Below are 23,005 nucleotides of genomic sequence, written 5' to 3'. Positions count from 1 at the left end.
CTCAGGGGATGAAGGACCAATGGCCTTGTGCCTTTCGTGTGTCTCTTACAGATGTAGACAATTTTACTTTGGATGGCAGCCATACTCTTTTAGGGAGCCTGAAGGTAAGAAAAACCCTGGATAAAGATATCATTAGGGCTCTTCCAGAGATGATGGGACTAATGTACTTGCTTTCTATTGTGTCTTACAGAGGACATAAACGAACCGTCCACTCAGCTGGCAGGATGGCACCCTTTTAATGCCCCATCTTCCCTTTTTGAAGGCAAGTGTTTTCTAGTGATCATAACACAGTAACATAATATATTAGGAAAGACTAATGGCCTTGTTTCTTTTGTCTTTCAGATGAACTGAATGAGCTGTGCCACTGGCTACCTGAGTGGCAACCATTTCATCTTGGACAGTGCCAAACAACAGCTGTCCAAGGTAAGAGTTTTCCAGCCATTTTGTTTCATTGGGGGGGGGGAACAGGACAGGAAACAAGACAGACATGCCATGGCTATCTAATAAACAGGGTAGGGCTGATGCAGAGATAGCAATAGCACTTAGACTTACATATATGCTACTTCACAGGGCTTTTACAGCCCTCTATAAGTGGTTTACAGAGTCAGCCCTTTGCCCCCAACAATCTGGGTCCTCATTTGACCCACCTCCGAAGGATGGAAGGCTGAGTCAACCTGGAGCCTGGTGGGATTTGAATTGCCAAATTGCAGGCAGCCAGCAGTCAGCAGAAGTAGCCTGCAGTACCACACTCTAACCACTGCGCCACCACAGCTCTAAGGAGATGAAGGAATGAAGATCTTCTGTATGTATGCCTTACAGATGATCTCAATGACATATGCCATCAACTGGCCCAGTGGCACCCATTCAAAAACTGAGCAGCCAGCCTTGTTTGCAAGGTGAGTGTTTCCGGGCCATAAAAACTTTAGCCTTCATGTCCCCAGTCAAATTACATTGAACCAGACCTGAGCCAAGATTAAAACTGGTCCTTGTTGGTTCCTATGATGAAACACTCCCTAAATACACCGTTTGTGCTGAGTTCCATGATTAGGCTCCGAGGGAAGGGTGTGGAGAGAAATGAAACATAATAACCAGGTACAAAATGTCTTAAATCAAAGTCCATACCCAGACAAATTTATGTATGGATCAACAGGTTTCTAGGCTAATAATTTTCTTTTTCTCTCAATAATAATAATAATAAAATAATAATAATAATAATAATAATAATAATAATAATAATAATAATAATAATAATAATACAACAACAACAACAACAACAACAACAACAACAACAGAAGAGCAGGCTTGGAAAGGATCTTGGTGGTCTTCTCGTCCAACCCCTTGCTCAAGCAGGAAAACCTATATCATTCCAGACAAGTGGCTGTCCAATCTTTTTTTAAAAAACCTCCAGTGATGGAGCACTCACAGCTTCTGCAGGGAAGCTGTTCCACTGGTTAATTGTTCTCATTGTTAAGAAGTTTCTCCTTAGTTCTAGGTTGCTTCTCTCCTTGCTTAGTTTCCACCCATTGCTTCTTGTTCTATCCTCAGGTGCTTTGGAGAATAGCTTGTGTTAGATATTAACACTAGCTACCAGAGTTTCCACTCTGGTCTTCTGTCCCGGCGGGAACAGAGGTTTAATCTGATTGGCTAAGAGGTCTGACAGCTCCCTATAAAAGGGTTGCTGTCTGACCGAACAGTTGCTGGATTGTACATACTTGACTGTCTGAATAAAGAGCTGTTGTTGTGTTAACCCAGTGTCTGCCTTCTCATTGCCCAATCTAACACTGGCGACGAAGGTGGGATTGAGAGGCAGATAGGCAAAGAAACGAACAACGAGACATCCAGCAAGTAAATCCAGCCCGGAGCTTCAGCATGGCATCGAGCTACCATTTTGAGCGGCAAATTCAAATCGCCTCATCCAAGAATGGCCATGCACACCCTGCCAACTCCGTATGACCCGGTGGCCGAACACTGGGAATCGTATATGTTACGGTTCGAATGCTTTCTCGAGGCAAACGACCTTATGGGCGTCCCCGACACCTGCAAAAAGAACCTCTTCCTGGGATACTGCGGCAGAGAGGTCTTTGAAACCGCGAAGGACTTATCGGAGCCAACTCCGATCCAAGCGGTTCCTTGGGCGGCGTTACAACAGACTCTAAAAACTCACTAGGCGCCCAAACCATCGAGGCACGTTTGCCGCCATGAATTCAACATGCGGAACCAGCAGGAGGAAGAATCCATAAACCAATATGTCGCGGCCCTGTGAAAAGCAGCAACATATTGCAAATTCTGTGACCTGGATGACCAAATTTTAGACCGCTTAATCTGTGGCATGCGGGACATTAATCTCAGAGACGTCTTCTAGCCAGATCAAATGTGTCTCTGCAGATCGCACTTGATGAAGCCAGGGTGTCAGAATCTGCAGACAAGTCCACAGAAGCATTACATTGCCAATACAATGCACCACAAACTGCGCAGAAGCAAACGCACGTACATCACGAGGCCGCTGAACAAGAACCCTCTGACAGCGAAGAAGATGGCAGCTACTGCATGCGCAGTAGCCGCACAAAACCAGTGCGAAAATTCAACTTGCGCCTGCCGCCCTGCGCAAGCTGCGGAGGGGACCATGCCCAGTCTACCTGTCAGTTTCGGGACGCAACCTATCAGCATTGCGACAAGAAGGGGCACATTGCCAAAGTGTGCCGGAGCGAACTCCCTGCCACCGCTTGGCAGCCAAAATCCAATCCAAACCGCCAATAGAGGCCCAACCCAGGGGCCTGGCGGAAAACTCAAGGGCGCCCAGAGAGAGAACCTAAGGTAACCTATCAAACCACGATAGGGTAAGTCCGCACTAGGTAGCCAAAAAAGCTGAAGGTCACAGTCCTCATTGAGGACGCTCCCTGTGAGCTTGAAGTCGACACTGGATCATCCCTAACGATCATATCCTGGTCGACCCTGAAACAGGCCATCCCGAGCCTGAAAAGATGGCACCTTCGCACCCCAGACATCAGTTTGCGAGACTACCAGGGGAACTGAATCAGGGGTAATGTGGGGTAATGTGGGCAGGGGTAATGTGGGGCCCAGCTCAGGTGCTCTGAGCGGAGGGGAAGGCACCGCCACTGCTGCCATGGGCGGGGGCACCGGTGGGAGTTTGGTGGCTTCACCTCAGCCGCAGCGCCGGGCGGCAAATCCAGCAGTGTTGTTGGAGGAGGAGGAGGAGGCAGCAGTAGCAGTTATTCCGGTGGCGGCGGGGGCTTTGGCGGCTTCACCTCAAACTACGCAAACTACTGTCAGTCGCCCCATGCTCATCAAAGCAAGTCTGTAGAGGTCCTTTGCGGGTGGCCAGTTCTCGCCGCCTGCAAAGGACTTCCCTGTGCTTGCTTTGCTGAATATGGGGCGACTGACGGTAGTTTGAGCAGCGCAGCCGGCTCCTAGGAGGTCCTAGGAGACCAGCTGTGCCGCATAAGCTCGTGCCGCCCTCCCCACCCCCGCGCCCGTGCTAACCCTAACCTAAGGTGACCAGACGTCCTGCTTTTGGCGCATTCTTTCAAAAAATCAGGACTTTTTAAAAACACCGTGGGATGCAGGACAAATTGTTAAAAATCGGGACTGTCCTGCCAAAAGCGGGACGTCTGGTCACCTTATATTAGAGGCATTACATGTGGGGCATCCTGGCATTGTCAGGATGAAATCCTTGGCTAGGAGCTATGTCTGGCGGCCTAACATGGACAGGGAGATAGAAGAGTGGGTGGCCACCTGCACTCCGTGTCAGGAATCCAGACCAGCTCCCCCAGAGGCACCCGCTAAGGAGTGCCTTCAGGCACTCTGGTCTAGGGTGCACATTGGTTTTGCTGGCCTCGTTCATGGCCAGACGTTCCTCATAGTTGTGGACGCATATTCAAAATGCTTTGAGGTAGCCCTGAAGACCTCTACCATGGCAGAGGTGGTCATTAAGGTGCTACGGAGACTTTTCTCCACATACGGCCTGCCCGACGTCTTGGTCTCAGACAATGGGCCCCAATTCATGGCCATGCAATTCGAGACCTTTTTAGCAAGTCAGGGAATCAGACATGCCCCGGTCGTGCCATTCCATCTGGCCTCCAATGGTCAGGCAGAGAGAATGGTGTGATCAACTAAAGGCCAGAATGGGCCCGGGAGATTGGCAAACATGGGTTGATCACTATTTGCTAATCCAACATATCACGCCAAGTGCCACCACCAGGAGAAGCCCCTCTGAGCTTCTCATGGGTCGCCGACTAAGGTCCCACTTAGACCGGCTATACTCAAATTACTCTGCCAATCGCCCCCAGACTCCACAAGCAAGATTCGAAACTTTAGCATAGGGGATTCAGTATACTCCCACAACTATGCCGGGGGGACTCTGTGGATTCCTGCTACGTTGATAGGCATCACCGGGCCTCATTCTTATCTATTAGAGCTAGAGGATGGTAGAAATTGGAGGAGGCATGTTGACCAACTTCATGGTCGCCTCTCCCACTCCAATCTTAGAACACCAGACGAAAATCCAGAACAAATCAGCCAAGGACCTACCCAAAAGGAGCAAATGCTCACTCCTTCCACAGCCAGCTCAAACCCGAGGGTACCGGAAAACCTATCTGAGTTTGTTGCAGGCCCACAGCGAGCTCCAAGCAAGCAAATCCAGGGAACTCCAGCCGCGGCCTGGGGTAAGTTCCATCAGGTTCCACAGAGCGGAGCTGGAGAGCAGACAGGTCTGTCTGACCTGCCTGAAGAACCGGTTCCAAATGAACTGTGCAGGTCTGGTAGAGCGAAACAAAGACCCGCCTACCTCAAAGACTATGTGACCAATAGGAACATCCCAACCAAGAGGGGAGGGGTGTTGGATATTAACACTAGCTACCATGGTTTCCACTCTGGTCCTCTGTCTCGGCGGGAACAGAGGTTTAATCTGATTGGCTAAGAGGTCTGACAGCTCCCTATAAAAGGGTTGCTGTCAGACCAAACACTTGCTGGATTGTACATACTTGACTGTCTGAATAAAGAGCTGTTGTTAATAATAATAATAATAATAATAATAATAATAATAATAACAATAATAATAATAACTTTTATTTCTAGACCGCACCCTTTCCTAGGCAGGACTCGGGGCGGTGTACAGTCATGTTAAAACCATATACAAATACTTAGACATGAACATAGACATAGACATAGACATAGACATAGACGTGGACGTAGACGGAGGAGGTAAAAAATATACTGTACAATTCTTAGTTAAAATACAAATATTAAAATACCCTTAAAAATTCCCCAATAAAATGTTTGCCAGGAGGTGGAAGATGGAACTGTCAATCAGCTAAGCCAGCTAGTCGGAACAGGTGAGTCTTGAGCTTCTGTCGGAAGGAGCGGAGGTCATTGGTAATTCTAATATCGGGAGGGAGGTCATTCCAGAGGGTTGGGCCCATCACAGAGAAGGCTCTACTCCTAGGCGTCACCCGCTGGCACTGCTTGGCGGATGGCACCTGGAGGAGTCCCTCCCTGTGAGAGCGGATAGGTCGTAGGGATGTATGAGGTGAGATGTGGTCCCGCAGGTAACTAGGTCCCATGCCATGGAGCGCTTTGAAGATAGTAACCAACACCTTGAAACGCACCCGAAAAACCACAGGCAGCCAGTGCAGTTCGCGCAGGAATGGTGTTATGTGGGAGTATCTTGATCCTCCCATGATAACCCGCGCGGCCGCATTCTGAACTAGCTGCAGTCTTCGGGTGCATCTCAAGGGGAGCCCCATGTAGAGAGCATTACAGTAGTCCAGGCGAGACGTCACCAGCGCATGAGTGACTGTGCGTAGGGCGTCCCGATCCAATAGGGGGCACAATTGACGCACCAGGCGAACCTGGTGGAACGCCCCCCTCGCCACGGCTGTCACATGGTCATCCATCGACAGCCGGGCATTAAGGAGGACGCCCAAATTGCACGCCCGTTCCACAGGGGGCAATAATTCGCCCCCTATGGCCAGTGATGGCGTCAACTGGTTAAATTGGGGCGCCGGTAGCCACAGCCACTCAGTCTTGGAAGGGTTGAGTTTAAGTCTGTTGTCCCCCATCCAGACCCGCACGGCTTCCAAACACCGGGACAACATTTTGACGGCCTCGTTGGGGTGGTTTGGGGTGGAAATCATCAGCGTACAGATGGTATCCAACCCCAAAACCACGGATGATCTCACCCAGCAGCTTCATGTATGTGTTGAACAGGAGGGGTGAGAGGACCGAACCCTGAGGTACCCCACAAGTGAGTGGCCTCAGGGTCGACCTCTGCTCCCCTGCCAACACACACTGCGTCTGGTCGGAGAGATAGGAGCGGAACCACAGCAAAACGGTGCCCCCCACGCCCATCTCTTCCAGCCGGCACAATAAGATACCATGGTCGATGGTATCGAAAGCCGCTGATAGATCTAATAGGACCAGGATAGAGGAACAACCCCTATCTCTGGCCCTCCATAGATCATCTACCAACGCGACCAAGGCCGTCTCCGTGCTGTGACCGGGTCGAAAGCCGGACTGGCGCGGGTCAAGATAGACTGCTTCCTCCAGGTGACGTGGGAACTGTTGCGCCACCACACTCTCTACAACCTTCGCTAAAAAGGGAAGGTTGGAGACAGGACGGTAATTAGCTAGTTCCTCCGGATCCAGGGAAGGCCTCTTGAGCAGGGGCCTCACCACCGCCTCTTTCAAGGCGGTCGGCAAGGACCCCTCCTCCAGTGAAGCGTTCACCAGACCCAGGAGCCAGCCTCGTGTAACCTCCCAGGATGCCAGTACAAGCCAGGAGGGACACGGGTCCAGTAAACATGAGGTGGCTCGCAGTCGCCCACGTAACCTGTCCAAGTCCTCGGGGGCAACAGAGTCAAACCCCTCCCAGCATGGTGTCTCAAGACTTGCTTGTTGCGTTAACCCAGTGTCTGCCTCCTCATTGCCTGATCTAATAGCTTAACTTCCTCTTCTTTGGGGCAGCCCCTGAGATATTGGAACTGCTATCATGTCTCCCCTAGTCCTTCTTTTCATTAAACCAGACATACCCAGTTCCTGCAACCATTCTTTATATATTTTAGCCTTAATAAATAATACATTGTCCTTATTTGTGGCTTAGTGTGGTGTGATGTAAACCTATCTGTTATGGTTTGTAGTTTAAAAAACATCATTTGTGGCTTAGCACATTGTGAGAACTAAGTTACTTAAGGCTTAGTCAGTAGTTTGTGATCAAACCAGCCAAGGCTTCATGCACATTAGACACCTATTAATACATTATTTTCTTTTGCATCCAAAGGAAGGATTTTTAAAAAATAAGGAACCAAGGACACTCAAAAATTGCTCTTTATTAGAAGTTCTTAGGATGGGTTGTAAGACCAAATTTAAGAAAAGCACAGAAGGCTTAAGATGCTTGAACAACCAGAATTATCTCCAGAGGTGGAAGAATCTTGTTTGTTGGCTTGCAACTGTTGGCAGGGCCTCTTCAGAGGCTCCAAGGCTACTTCAGGGTTCCACAAATGGAAATACCCAAAATATTTAAGATGCCAGCCTTGACGCAACTACTGGAATGTACTTCACCTAGGTGGGAAAGAAGGAAGAGAAATCAGTAGGGAAGAGAAGGGAGATGTGAAGAGCAGGGGAGAGAGAGAGGGAGAGAAAGAGAGAGAGAAAGAGAGAGGGTTTTTTCCCCCTCTTTCTATGCATTTATATTTGATCCAGGTATTTTTTATCTTTTTTGCAGGACCATCCAGTACAGAGGTCTCCAACCTTGGCAACTTTATGATGTGTGGACTTCAACTCCCAGAATTCCTCAGCGCAGTCCACACTTTGTAAAGTTGCCAAGGTTGGAGCCCCCTGTACTGGATGGTCCTCCCAACTAAGCCTGTGATGGCATACAGAGCCATTTCTGAGGGCATGTAAGGCGTTGTCCTGTCAGCTTCAGCACATATGTGCACATGCGATAGCACCCAAGACGAAAAAGGTCTAATCTAGGTTTATATAGCTTGCTAGTTTCATCGACATATTTTGTTGACCTGAACAGCCTCTCTCCAAACTAAAACAGAATGCTTGCTTAAGAATAAGGCAGTGATGAGTATTCAAAAGGTCTTGCTCCCAGAACAGTGAGCACACTATTAGAGTCTTACAGAGACTTAAAAATAATACATATTGTGTTTTAATGGTTCTTAAAATTGATCCTGGCGATCACACAGTTTTTATTTTCAAAATACGATGCTGGATGCCTTTACATTGCGGAATTGAGCAGAATTTAATCTGGCTTTCTACCATACCTTCAAGTTCATGGAATTGTTCAGTTAAAATGGAAGCCCTCTTGGCTTCCTCCTCGGATACTCACGTTCAACACGTTCAACTTTATAAACAGGTATGTGCTTGCAGAGATGCTCGATGTGTTTTCCAAAAACAAGCCATTCTTTGATTTCTCCCAAGAAAGAATTTCCAGGTTCGTATTTTACCCATAGGTTTCTTCCGGAGAGCATTTGACGCATCATCTGAAACGAGACATGGATTGAAAAAACAAGGTTCAAAGGGCAGCTGACAAATTGAGCTGTTGCAGTAAATATTACTATAAATATGCAGTAAGTTATTTACGATGCTATAGAGCACTGCACACCAAGACAACTCGACACAAGGACGGTTTTTCCCCGAACGCCATCACTCTGCTAAATAACTAATTCCCTCACCACTGTCAAGCCATTCACTAAGGTTGCATTACTATTAGTCTTCTCATCGTTCCTATCACCCATCTCCTCCCACTTATAAATGCAGGACTGTAACTGTGTTGCTTGTATTCTTACGATTTATATTGATATTGTTTCCTGATTGCTTATTTGTACCATTTGACTATCATTAAGTGCTCTACCTTATGATTCTTGATGAATGTATGTTGTCTTTTTAGGTACATATGGACCAAAGACAACTTCCTTGTGTGTCCAATCACACTTGGCCAATCAAGAATTCTATTCTATTCCATTCCATTATATTCATCTATTCTATTCTGTTCCATATTCTATTCTATCCTATCCTATTCTTCATTCCAATATCTATTTTATTCTATTCATCTATTCTATTCTATTCCATATTCTATTCTATGCCATATTCTATTCTATTCTATTCCATATTCTATTCTATGCCATATTCTATTCTATTCTATTCCATATTCTATTCTATGCCATATTCTATTCTATTCTATTCCATATTCTATTCATATTCATCTATTCTATTCCATTCCATTCCATTCTATTCAGAATTGGGTTTCCAACTCTGACTCCTTCCCCATATCTGGGGATGGTAGTTTTTCAATATTGTGACCTCAACACAACACTACCATGCTGGAGAAAGTTGGCTGCTTCTGCCATATAAATGTGTTAAGCCTCCAAGTGTTTCAAGTTCTCTTTAGGTCTTGGAGTAAAAACTTCCAAAATCTTGGAACTGTCAAAAGGGATTTTCAACATCCTCTTTATTGAGCCGTGTCTCTTCCAATAATGGGAAACGACACTTCCTGTGTTTCTTACCGCTGGACTGAGTTGCCACTTATGAGACCAGTTGCCCCACAGATTCCCCTTCTGCCTCTTGACTGTTTATGCTTACTCTTCCTTGCATTCTTTTCTCTCTCACAATCTCTTGCTGCAAAAGCCACGCAACACTTCAAGATCTGGGCTGTTGTGAAGGCCTTTGTGTCTTCCCAAAAAATGAGGGAGCCAAGAACATTCCCATGGCGGAGCAGATAGGGAGGTCTCCTGAAATTGAGGTTGGCCCCTGAGGGCTGCATGGCTAATGCTCTCCACCTTAATTTGGGCTTCTACCATGATCAAAGTCCAGCGGTGGGTTCCTACCGGTTTACACCAGTTGGGCTGAACCGGTAGTGGTTTGGTGGCCTGAGTCGCTAGCACGTGGCGCACCCACGAGCAAACCAGCAGTAGTGACTGCCAGAACCCACTCCTGTCATAGTCCCCACCCTTGGAACAAAACTATAGTGAATACACTGGTCAGAGAATCAGGAGAACATTGGGCTGAGTTGGGCAGCCATCTGACTCCCTTTCTGTGTCTCGATTGTCCATTCTCTCTTCTTTCCCTTTTCCAGCCTTCCACAGTCTCTCCCAACATTTACCTGTTTCTCATAAGCCAACCGGCCAATTTCTTCAATTTCTGGGATGTAGCCTTTTTCCATCTTCATCACGAAGCAAGATCTCCGGGAGAAGATCCTCATGGCGATGTATCCCTGTTGTGCCAAAGGGAAACAAATAACAGATAAATTCCATTAATAATCGTTGTGTCAGATCTGGAAGCCATCTTTTGCATTGGGCCTTCCAGCCTGTGGGGAAATGGGAGGGGGGATTATATGGGGTAGGGGGGATATATATAGTCATAATAACATTCTTTTCTCAGAGTCAAGGACACCTTGCCCTGCACCTGGAGTGGTGTGACTAGAAAGCATCTCCAGTGGGGGTGGTGACTGATTAGGCCATGGGATGGACATGTGGGTGCTGGGCAGGGACTTGGACTTTCATTGGGTGGGGAAAACCTGGAAACTTTCAGATTCGGGTTTTCCCAGATGTGCCAACATGACAACTCTAACAAAATGGAACTTTGAGGAACTTCAAGGATCGGAGTCTTCTTTCATTGGGGGGTGTTACTTGGAACCCTGACACATTGGATGTTAAAGTTTAAAATGTGCAAGAGGGACATACAACTAAACTTCAGCCTATCGGTTTTACAGCTTGGGTCCCTCCACACAGGTTGTGCCTGCATATCCCAGAATTCTCATCCTCCCGGTCCACTGCCTGTACCAAACAGGAAATTTGGGACTTGCAGTTCCAAGACTTCTTGAGGGTCTAATCCAGAGATGGTATTCAGCAGGTTCTGACCAGTTCTGAAGAACCGGTAGCAGAAATTTTGAGTAGGAGAACCGGCAAATACCACCTCTGGCTGGCCATGCCCCCAACTATTCTCTGCCTTCCGAGTCCCAGCTGATGGGGAGGAAAAGGGGATTTTGCAATATCCTTCCCCTGCCACGCCCACAAAGCCATGGCCACAGAACCAGTAGTAAAAAAAATTGAATCCCACCACTGGTCTAAGCTTGAGGCAGGAGGTTGAGTGAAAATGAATGGATGTCTTTTGTTAGAAGTAGAACTACATACAGTAGAAGAACCCCATTCTTGCACTGACAAGGTGAGTGTGCAAAGGACCAGTCCGGATTCACACTTACATGCTTATAGTCAAAAATTGTATCAGAGGAGCAGGAGCCCTCGTGGACGTGGATGATGGCTATTTTCTTCTCGTTGTCTATGGTGACTGTCTGCTGGATGTAATCACCATTCATGCTAGGAACGCTGTAAACCTGAATGCGAGAGAGTTGACTTGTCATCTGACGTGAAATGCAGAATCCGAGAGACCTTGGCTCTCAATTTAGATAAGATGGGACTGGCTGACACCCATTGATCAAAATATCGAGCCATAAACCAAACAACCAAGCATATACTAAATAAAACCAAGGTATTAATGGGTAAAGTGCACAGCTACTTAGCTTATGTGATGGGTAATGAATTTTCTTTATTCCCCAGGTTTCGGGACGTTTGCTAAGAAGAATGCATTCTCTTGCACAGAACAGAAAGAGTGATGAATCATTCATTCACACATTTGATCTGTTTATTACTGGTGTTCCTATGCTTCTCTGCATGAAAACAGCTATGAGAGGCATAGAATCCACAAGGAATGGCAACATTCCTTAAAAATATCATTGCAATGCACCACTCAGAAAAGCAACTTTATTGTTAGCTCATGTTTACCTCCAGTCTTTGGGACTGGATGTCTTCAAGGACTGGAAGCCTATGTGAAGAGAAATGTTCAGGCCATTTCTTAAAAAAAACGACCCCTTCCCAAATCAATATATTAAATCTGCAAGCTAAATGCATGTATTTTGAGCCTGGCATTCTTCTGAAATAAGTGATTCACCATCAATTTTCAGATCCCGGGCTAGGTGTACTGCTCTACAGAATTATAACCAGCTTATACAGCCACCCCTGTTTTAAAGCATCATCATCGTTGGGCATTTGCAGAATATCTGCATGATGTTACAGGAGGAGGAAAAATTATCTTGGTTCCACCTTTGAATTGTTTTGTTTGTAGCACAGCGGAGATGATTACCTGGTAGGAAGCAGAGGCTGCATTCCAGAAGAATCCCAGCAAAATTAATGATGCTGCCTGGAAAAAAAGAGAAAGAAGAGAGCCATCAAATGTGGCAGTCAAAAGGAGAGCAGCCCCATCTGAATGATGAAGTCCAATGTCCATGCAGGGACACCTGAGGAATTTAGCTTCAAGCTAACCTGATCTGCAATCTTCCCCAGAATTCAGTTGTTTTGGGAGACCACACTTTTCCAACATTTGCTACCAGCAGCGTGTATAGTAGTATAGTGTAGTAGCCTTTATTGTCATTGTACATCATGTATACAACGAGACTGGTTCTAGCCTCACTGCTGCAATCCATGACAACAAACAACATAAATAGTATAATGAATAATCCCTATGCAAGTAATTAGGAAAGAAAGAAAAAGAAAAACCAGTCATACGTTTCCACGTGTGTGTGGAGAGATTGTGGTTGTATTTAAAAGTCTCACAGCCCAAGGATAGAGACTACTTTTAAGCCTATTTGTTCGGCTGGCTATCCTTCAATGTCTTCTGCTCGATGGTAGAAGTGCAAAGAGACACTGGCATATGGGGCACATACGCAGATGGGGCACACTTCTCCTTCTTTTGATCCATATTGCTGACGTCTCCGGGCTCTGGGGCTTTCTACATGGAAACTGGCTGGGGAATCCAATGACGGAATGCGGAGCCTTCTGTGTGTAAGCAGGTAAGCCCTCCCGAGCTCTGAATCAAAACATGTCCCACTGCGCAATCAATTCCCTCAAAACAGCACATCTAGTATGGCCAAATACCTTCCTATACAAGGGTCAGTGCAGAGCATAAGAATGGGACTTCAGCAAAAGGTGCATCAGATTATCAGGGGGTAGGACTAGAAGACCTTCAAGGTCCCTTCCAACCTTATTGCCAATGCAATCCTAAATTGCATTAACAGAGGGGATACAATCAAGATCAAGTGAGGTATTAATACCACTCTATAAAGCCCTAGTAAGACACACCTAGAGTACTGCATCCAGTTTTGGTCACCACGCTATAAAAATATGTTGAGACTCTGGAAAGAGTGCAGAGAAGAGCAACCAGGATGATGAGGGGACTGGAGACTAAAACATAAGAATAACGGTTGCAGGAACTGGGCATGGCTAATCTAGGGAAGAGAAGGACCAGGGGAGACAGGAGAGCAGTCTTCCAATATTTGAGGGGCTGCCACGGAGAGGAGGGGGTCAAGCTATTCTCTAAAGCACCAGTCAAGGAATAATGGATGGAAACCGATCAAGGAGAGATTCAACCTGGCAATAAGGAACATTTTCCTGACAGAACAATTAATCAATGGAACAGAAGTTCCCTTCAGAAGTTGTGGAAGCTTCATCCCTGAAAGCTTTCAAGAAGAGACTGGACTGCCATTTGTCAGAAATTGTGCAGGGTCTCCTGCTTCGGTGGGGGTTGGACTAGATGACCTATTAGGTCCCTTCCAACTCTGTTAATCTGTTATTATTCTGCAATCTATGTTCTAGCTTGTTAGCAAGACCCGTTCGTGGTCATTTGGTGTTTTAGCAATCAAAAACGTTTTGAAACTTCCAAAAGCCATTTGAACATTATCTAAGTGTTGCCCATCAAAAGGCCTCCAATTGCTGAGTACAGCTGGTCATGTGCTAATGCCTTGCAGGAGATTATTTTGCTCAAACCTGCTTTCACGGCTTTCCCCAAGCTAACCAACACAGGGGGAACCTCTCTTTCATTTCCTTAAGAGCGATTCTCCTTACCTAGACAATCCACACTGGTCCCTAAATATTTTCCAGCTTTTTTAAAAAAGAAGAACGTGTCAAATATACTCACAAGCCTGTTCATTTTTCTTCCAGGTAAGGGACAGAGGCTGAGTAGCAAGTGAAATAAAACTCCAGGAACATTGAACATTTATATCTGGACTGTAGGTGTGGGGGGACATTGGACAGAGATGCTTGCATCTCGTATCTGTAGGACACACCCTGGTAAATAGTTTTATCTGTAATGTGAGCTGAGCAGATACCCAAGCCCTGAAATTTCTGAGCACATTAATCATGGGTGCGTGATTTCATGTTTGTCATTTTTCAAAGACCAATAAACCTCTCCCAAGATGATCTGGGGATAAAGCTTGTCTTTCTGGTTTAAAAATTGGGTCAAGGGTAAGTAAGAAGAGAGGAAAGTAAGGACTTTTAGGGTATTCCTTTTTTTTTTTTTTGTATAAATTTTATTTTATTTTTTTCTTTAAAAAAGACAAAACAACACATACAGAACAAGAGCAAGGAGGGGGGAAAAAGAAAACACAATTTCATCAAGCATGTCGTTTGGTTACAAGTTTTTGTGCAACGGTTTTTACAATTAGGAATAAAGTCACTGATTGTCCATTAAACATAGTTAAATATTTCATTGAGCATTGTGTGTTCAAGTTACCATAAATATTCTTTCATTTGTGACAACCCTTATTTCTTTACTTCCATAATTATCTACTAGGTAACAATAAGTCTTTATAAAGTTATATCATCAATCTCGAAAAAATAAGGATAGAAATTAAGTAAAAATATGGAACCCTTCACGAATTTGCGTGTCATCCTTGCGCAGGGGCCATGTTAATCTTCTCTGTATCGTTCCAATTTTAGTATATGTGCTGCTTTAGGGTATTCCTAAAGAAGGCCAAGGATGGATCAATTCTCTAGAGCAGGGATCTCCAACCTTGGCAACTTTAAGCCTGGCGGATTTCATCTCCCAGAATTCCCCAGCTTTGCTAGAATTCTTTATTCTTTATTGCCAAGTGTGATTGGAAACACAAGGAATTTGTCTTTGGTGCATAAATAGTTAAAGGGGAGATCGGTAATATTGAATAGGATAAAGTCTTCTTATATGTCCACTCATCCACTTTTGCATTCATGCCCCTGACTCAAGGAAATGCAATCTGGAATTTCCTTCCAGAATGTCCATCTGGAATTCTGGAATTTCCTTTGGAATATCCTTCCAAACCACCAGCAAAGGCTGGTGGGTCAAGTATGGTCAAGTATATTTGGGCAGTATCTGGTTAAATGGCTACAGTTTGCCAACCCCAGTTTTAAAGGGCCATTCAGAATACCCCTCTGACTTACCTGTTCAAACACATCTTCTTCTTCTTTTAAATTAAAAAAAGACCTTTAGCTACAATTTGAATGCATGTATAATTAAGATAGAATGGTTGATTTTAGAATCATAAAATCTGGAAGATCTCTTGGAGATCATCTAATCTAACCCCTGTTCTGGACAGGAATCCTCTGGCCATCCCAGTCAAATAGCTGTCCAAATTTTCCTTGAACACCTGTATTGATGGAGTCCCCATAATGCCAGGTTATGGCAAGTATCCCATTGTGTAATACAGTGTTTCTTAAGATGTGTGGACTTCAACTCCCAGAATTCTCTAAACAGCAAGGGAATGCCAAATTCCTTCTTATTTTAAGTTTGATCCCTTCTTTGGTCTCCAATAATTTACTGAGTTTCAAAAAAAAAAACCTGATTCAAAATACAAAATAACACAAATGGGAAGTGAAAAAAAGGAAAAGTTAAAAAGGTAACAAAAATGCATGCAGAAGTTGTGAATGCTCCAACACTGGAAGTCTTTAAGAAGATGTTGGATAGCCATTTGTCTGAAACGGTGTAGGGTTTCCTGCCTAGGCAGGGGGTTGGACTAGAAGACCTCCAAGGTCCCTTCCAACTCTGCTATTGTATTGTATTGCATTAAAAAATATATTTAAAAAGTGACTTCTGATTTTTTTTCCAGCACCAATACAGATATCAAAAATAACCCTTTACTTTAGATTTAAGGTAATGCTTAATAACCCATATAAAAATAATACAGTAAAAGCATCCTCTTATTTTAAATTTGACCAGTAGGTAAAAATAAAACATAATAAAATATGGATCTTTTTTCTTCTGTTTCCTTCTTCTACTTGTTGGTGCTGGTCCTATTTTCAAACACCATGGGGAAATAAATCCATTTTTATGTCCACTCCTATTTTTTTTAAAAAAATGTGTTTATTTTCTGGGATTACATTTAGGTTTGATTAATTGAACATTTTTAAAGACTCTGCCCATGTTTACTAAAGATACGTTTATCTGGCTCCACTTATCTGTAAGGTGTCACCCTCTTCCCTTGGCAACCTCGGGGTATGCCAGCCTAGAGGCAATGAGATAATGCGCCATATCTCAGCCCTGGGAAATCTGGTATATAAAGTGGAAGGGATCAGCTTTGCCAGTCTTGTATTTCTCCTAGTGCCAAAATGAAGCCGGTGGTAAGTATAGACATTTTTCGTTTTCTGCTGCCTTACCGTTTACTAGGGTAACGGGAGTCTTCCAATATTTGAGAGACTGTCACAGACAGGAGGGGGTTAATTTATTCTGCAAAGCATCCCAGGACAGGACAAGAGGTAACAGGTGGCAGCTTATCAAAGAGCGATCCAAGCTAGAACAAAGGAGAAATTCCCTATGAGAACATTTAGTCAATGGAACAGCTGCTCTCAGAAGTTCTGGGTTCTCCATCACTGGAGGTTTTTAAGAAGAGAGTGGGCAACCAGGGGGTTGGACTAGAAGACCTCCAATAACCTGTGATTCTGTACAATGCTGTTTGATCTTGAAGTCTTCTAGGGTAGTAGCTAAATCCATCTCACATAATCTGCAGTCAAAACTGTATCCCATATGTACAGGTAGAAAATAAGGGGGTAAATCTAGTTTTTCAGAGGACTCCTAATTCTTAAGGACTCTTAATTAATCTTTTCACAGGAGGGATAGTTCTAAGTGGGAATCAGGACGAATTAAAAATCATGGATTACAAACACCCAAATTGAGCTCAAAGCAGAATTGTTCCTTCTGGGGATTATTTAAGGGAAAATGTATGAAAGAGATAAAATATTTAATTTTGCACATAATTACAACAGCGAGAATAGCACTCACACAATGTTGGAAAAGTGATACCATCCGACAGACTGTTTGATAATCCAAAAGATTCTTGATTGCGCAGAGATGGATAAACTCACATTGGAGTTAAGGGACAAGGAAGACTCAAAATATTATACAGTTTGGGAAAACTGGTATCAATAGATAAATAAGAGGAACATGATATGTACAGCTTAGAAAGATAGATGTATAGATGTAAGAATAATTAGGAATGTATAAAATGTATTTGAATAGTAAATGGTTATGCTAGTATTGTCAAAAAGGATTGTAACTTATACAAAACTATTTTTAAAGGTATTTTATTTAATGTTTTAAATTCTCAATAAAGTTCCCCCCCCCCAAAAAAAAGATACAAAAGAAATATTAAGAAGTTTATGAAACAAGTCTGGCTTTTCTTAAACAGTAATGATTGCCAAATGACAATGCTGTCTGATTAATTGAAAACAATTTTGTATGAGTGAAGTGAACAGAGAATTGCCAAAAAATAATAATCATGGATGAGAGGCCATAACCAGCCCACAAGACTTGCCTCTTCCGTGCTCATTACTGTCACTTGAACATGCATGAGTTTGTGCATGATGTTGTTATGCTAAAACTCAGGGGCCCCAGAATGCTTCTCCTGAAAATGACACGTGAGGTTTTTAAAAAGAGCCAAAGAAGACCCCTGAGATTGTGAGCTGGTGAATCTGATTGCAGGAAAACACAGCCATTCGTCTTTTGGTGTTTGGAAATGCTAGCAGAATCTCTAATGCTGCTTAGGTAATAAAGCGGGCAGATCTATATATGTCCTTGAACTCCAAGGCGGCAATACTTAATATTTGTAGAGAGATTTGGCCCAGCAATTTTACATGACCATTAAGTCAGGGTGCAAATAGAACTAGCAACAAGATTTTTTAAATTTGAAATTTGCTGCTTCCATTTCTAAATGATATCTATCTATCTATCTATCTATCTATCTATCTATCTATCTATCTATCATCTATCTATCTATCTATCTATCTATCTATCTATCTATCATCTATCTATCTATCTAAAAGGTAAAAGGTAAAGGCTCCCCTCACACATATGTGCTAGTGATTCCCAACTCTAGGGGGCGGTGCTCATCTCAGTTTCAAGCTGAAGAGCCAGCTCAGCATCTTAGTCGATGAGCCACAGCATACCTTATCTATCTATCTATCTATCTATCTATCTATCTATCTATCTATCTATCTATCTATCATCTATCTATCTATCTATCTATCTATCTATCTATCTATCATCTATCTATCTATCTATCATCTATCTATCTATCTATCTATCTATCTATCTATCTATCTTCTATCTATCTATCTCTCCTCCATTATCTAATTATCATCCCCCCTCTCTCTAATTGCCAATCTCTTTTTGACCCCCATTCCAGATTCTGAGTGTGGTGTTTCTAGGAGTTTTCCTAGCCCCAGTTTTGTCCAACAACGTAAGTACCATTGTACAGCATTATTTGCAAACAAATGTGTTTTCTTTCTAACAAAAGCAATTCGATGTTTACTTTTGTTTTTGCTTTTTATGAAGTTAAAAGATGAAGCGATCTGGCATGTCCATTTAATCGTTGCAGTGAGACCTTCGAAGTTCTGTTTGAAAGGGCTTTGTGTTTGTGTTTTTCTCACTGTGGCCCCACTTGGCAAACCCCCTTTGAATGTTTCTAAACTGGAAAGCAGGATTAAAAGAAGTAAAAATAATGTTTTCAAAGATGTGCTTTTCCACAAATCTGTGAATTAATTCACCCAATTGGGAATGAGAGAAAGGATAAACCAGAGTTTTGAGGCGTTAAGCAATATTCTTCCAAAATCTGATTTTTTTTTAGCACACTTGTAGCCACATCTCTTTCTGTTATCAGTTGGAGCACCTCCCATCTTATACTTTATTTTTCATGAATATAAGAATAGATTTTCAACTATTGTCCTTTATCTTTCCTCCCCAAGAACATCATTGTAAACAACCAGGGAAATGTTGGAGGGGCATCACATCAAACTGTGAACATTGATCACAAAAGGAAGGTGGTGAACATAGACGACAACAATGGCTGGAATTCCTGGAGCTCCGTCTTGGATTATGGCACTGTAAGAAACACTTTAAAATCTTTTCTCCTCAACTAGCATTCAAAAGAGAATTGGCCCTGGGTGCCCTGGATGCCCTGGCGTGAGGTTCTTGCACAATGTGAAGTCACAAAGTTGTTGAGAGTTTTCCCCCACTGCACAATCTTCTCCTGCATCTGCAACTCCCACTGCTTTTCCACTGTTCCGTTCCGTCCAAGGGGCCACCTTGAAATGAATCTCTCCTGCCCTCTTCTTTCTCCTGAAGATGCTGTAAGCTTCCCTAGAAAGCTTTTCTTCAATGACTTCCCTTCAGAGCTGGTGGGCTCCAGAACGGCCCGTTTCCAAAGACGCAACAAACTGCCTTGGTCATATTCCCCCCCACCCCCCGCCTTTATATCTTTGTTGAATTCAAGCCAGTGAATACAACTAGTGCTCTTACTTCCTATATCCCAAATAAGTTGGTGAAGTGCTTTGGACTGGCCCAAAGTCACTCATTAGCTTGGTGGCTAAAGTGGGATTAGAATTCACCATTTCCTGGTTTCTAGCCTTTAACCACTGCACCAAACTACCTCTCCCTTGCTTTATGTCACGTCAGTAGCCTCTTCAGGGACTCTCAGTGAAGGGGTGGAGAACTGGCATTGTTTCCATGAATGGTGCACCTTGTCAAAGCCAGGCACAATTTGCTGCTATTTGGAAGTCCTGTAGCTTAATTGTCCGATGAAAACAATGCAAGGTGAACCTAACTGAGATCTTATGATCTAATGGGAAGGCCCAGGAAACTTTTCCAGTTTCAGATTTTTTGGCATAGTTCAGTGGTGGGATTCAAATTTTTTTTTACTACCGGTTCTGTGGCCTGGTGGGCATGGCAGGGGAAGGATACTGCAAAATCCCCATTTCCTCACGATCAGCTGGGCCTTGGGAGGCAGAGAATAGATGGGGGTAGGGCCAGCCAGAGGTGGTATTTGCCAGTTCTCCAAACTACTCAAAATTTCCGCTACCGGTTCTCCAGAACTGGTCAGAACCTGCTGAATCCCACCTCTGGCGTAGTTGTCATTCTTTTGGCATCTGTTTTGCTTTGATAGGGTTTCATGGCAACCCGGATATTGTCCAAGAAAACCTGCATCATCGTCAGAATGAATAAACAGATCATGCCAGACATATCTGCTCTTCCCAAAGCCATCCGGGAAAAACAGGTAAAGAGAGGGAGATCCAGGCAGTAAGTCCACCTGGGCCCAGCTAAAGGGTACCACGAAGCACCAAGGACACCATCTGCAGGCCCTTCCCTGGATGCCTGCCAATAAGTGACAAAAAAATATCAAGATGGTTCCTATGATTGATGTCCTAGGTTTTTTTTATAATGTGAGCCTGGCAATGTATGTGGTGGAACGGGGTAACTCAGCACAGCCAACTCGTCATGGCCAACTTGCCAACCAGCCTGGGACAAGTCATTACGGGACAATTCGACCACTCGATTTAAACGCTTAAAATAATGTTTAAAAGATCTTGCCCTCTTCTCTTTTAGAAAAATCCTAGGAATGGACCTGCCCCAAAGGAGGTCTCCTTCACCGTTTCCCATAAGAGAATTCCAGACTTGTCCCTTTATGGGAAGCAGGTGCAAACATTTTGCCGAGGGATCCCCAGCTACCTTGCGTCTGAAATTAGAAGTAAGTATTGCCTTTGGGTTTCTTTGAATAAAGCAAGGAGTGCACGCAGAATGTTATACACCCAAGAATAAGGTGGGGGGAGAAAGGAAAGGAGAAAGGGAGGGGGGGGAGGGGAAGGGGAAGGGGAAGAGAGGAGGGGAGAAAGGAGAGGGGAGGAGGAGGGAGGGGAGGAGGGGAGGGGGAGGACAAGGGAGGGGAGGAGGGGAGGGGGAGGAGAAGGGAGGGGAGGGGGAGGAGAAGGGAGGGGAAAGGGAATGAGGAAAGGAAAAGAAAGGAAAGGAAAGAAGGAAAAGAAAAGAAAAGGAAGGAAAGGAAGGAAGGAAGGAAAAGAAAGGAAAGGAATTTTGGTCAGTGACCTGCTAAAACAGAACTCATAAAAAGTGAATACAGCAAAACAAAAGGGAGGGAGGAAATGAAAAAGGAAGAGAACTGAATTCCTTGTAGAAGGAGAAGTTCAGCAATCCCTGGAGAGTAGATTCAATAGGTTCATCCCCACAGCAGAGGCAAAAGTCTAATGCACCTTGGGAAGGACTTGATAGGCAGACAAGAATACCCCTTCCAGTCTGAACACGAAAGATAACAATTGCAATCAAACTCATTTTAATAGCCTCAGATGTAGCCTTAGGATGATTTACAGAGAGCTCCAAATGGCGCCATTTTTATTATTTCTTTTTTGCAGAAGGGATGTATCAGTGTCATTCTCGTTGCCAGACTGTTTTGTTTAGAAGCCAAAGCTACGTTCCCAAGGCAGCGTTTGTGGAAATAGGCATATCTGGGCTTGATGACCCCTGTCCACCTGCCTCCCCTTCAGCTAGTCCTGTGGGGCGTGTGGACCCGTCTCCTTTCTCCCAAGGCTTGCTTCCTTGCTTGTTTGCCCCTGGGCCACATCAAAGTGCAGAGTTCCAGAATCAAATTATTACTAAAATTTGATAAAAGCCAATTTAACATGGAATTGGATAAAATACTATTCAAAATGAAATTGGAATAAAATATAATTTAAAATGAATTTGGAATAAAATACAGTCTAAAATGAAATTGGAATAATAATAACAATATTACAACAATAATAGCAATAATATAAAAATAAATATGATTAAAAATATCATATAAAATATGATAAAATTATATTTCGGTGTCACCCCTGCAATCTACCCCAATCAGTCCCACCTATGCAGACCTCAACTGAATCATTTTGCTTAAGGACTGAGCTGTGTTAAACGATATTTTCATATTCTGGCCGCACGTAAAGTAAGGTATGATTATTGTAGTTTTATTGATTAGCCTATAGGCCATATCGAAGCACAAGGTTCAAACGCATATCACCAATAAAATCCTATACAAACAATTTAAAATAAGAGTAGGGTAAAATACAATAGTTATAGGATAAGATACAATATAATTTATTACATAAATATGTAAAATAGAATAAAATGACGTAAAATTATATTTCGGTGTCACAATCTACCCCAATCAGTCCCACCTATGCAGATATCAACCGGACCATTTTGAATAAGGACTGTGCTGTGTTCTTTGCTATTTTCAGGTTCTGACTGCACGTAAGGTAGGTTGCTTTGAGGTGGGGCTCCCAATGGGTCATTCAATTTGTCCCAACGTCTCTCTTTCCAGAGCCAAGTTTTTTCTTCGCGGAAGTAGCATCCTGCACCCGCCTGAACATCCTTTTCATCCTCCACTTCTCTTATTGCCACGAAGCCATGTATGATTAATGTTTGGCTTGGCAAATCTCAGTCCGGGCCATATCAAAGCATGGGGTTATTAGCTGTATCGTTTCCTTCTCTGCTCCGAGGGCAGAAAAGTGAGAATGTGGCCAATTAAACATGTGCATTGAACTCACAAGCCTGTGTCGAGTCTTGGTTTGCCACCCCCGTTTGTTACACTCGGTTGATGCTCTCCGACTTTCCAGCTTCTGAGATAGATCAGGTTGTAGCTTGATGGAGAGGTTGCAGGGAGGGGCCTGGCAAGGGCAGGGTATGTGCCCTTCCTCCTCGGCTATGCCACACTGCACGTGCCTTGTTGGGAAAAGAGCCATAGACTGCTTTGGGTGACGGTGCCTCCCTTCCTAAGTATCATCTACCTTAAAAATTAAAACCTCTCCTGTGTCGAGCTCAACTTCTGGACATTTAGATCCACAGCGGGAACTAATATTGC

The 23,005-nt window shown here is 43.9% G+C and overlaps 3 protein-coding genes across 3 annotated transcripts in view; 2 read left to right on the top strand and 1 right to left on the bottom strand.

Annotated features, from left to right (window-relative positions):
• The window catches only part of LOC309396157 (surfactant protein C-like), a 353,221-nt gene that overhangs the window by 323,611 nt on the left and 6,605 nt on the right, over window positions 1-23,005 (top strand). The window lies entirely within an intron of this gene.
• Window positions 7,334-14,059, bottom strand: GKN2 (gastrokine 2). The gene is made up of 6 exons (XM_081961466.1): window positions 13,990-14,059; window positions 12,160-12,216; window positions 11,222-11,353; window positions 10,124-10,234; window positions 8,351-8,504; window positions 7,334-7,575 (listed from the first exon to the last, which is right to left on the bottom strand). The coding sequence occupies exons 1-6, from the start codon at window positions 13,999-14,001 to the stop codon at window positions 7,496-7,498; spliced, it is 546 nt and encodes a 181-aa protein (XP_081817592.1). The 5' UTR covers window positions 14,002-14,059; the 3' UTR covers window positions 7,334-7,495.
• On the top strand, window positions 16,431-22,668 carry GKN1 (gastrokine 1; the record flags this gene model as incomplete). Its single annotated transcript, XM_081960701.1, has 6 exons — window positions 16,431-16,442; window positions 18,503-18,556; window positions 19,062-19,199; window positions 20,258-20,368; window positions 20,698-20,839; window positions 22,466-22,668. 6 exons carry the CDS (start codon window positions 16,431-16,433, stop codon window positions 22,561-22,563), a joined length of 555 nt encoding a protein of 184 aa, XP_081816827.1. The 3' UTR covers window positions 22,564-22,668.

Source organism: Natrix helvetica, assembly GCF_964273705.1.
Source record: "Natrix helvetica genome assembly, chromosome: 8".
Taxonomy (NCBI): Eukaryota; Metazoa; Chordata; class Lepidosauria; order Squamata; family Natricidae; genus Natrix; species Natrix helvetica.
Note: the sequence above shows the minus strand (reverse complement) of the source record. Positions and strands in the feature narration are given on the sequence as shown.

Bases quoted from the DNA above. Each gene is read 5' to 3' on its own strand.
- GKN2 (XM_081961466.1), bottom strand. The intron at 8,505-10,123 runs GTAAATGTTGGG...GTCTCGTTTCAG, and splicing joins GGTTGGCTTATGAGAAACAG to ATGATGCGTCAAATGCTCTC. The intron at 7,576-8,350 runs GTGAGTATCCGA...TTTCCCACCTAG, and splicing joins TAAAGTTGAACGTGTTGAAC to GTGAAGTACATTCCAGTAGT.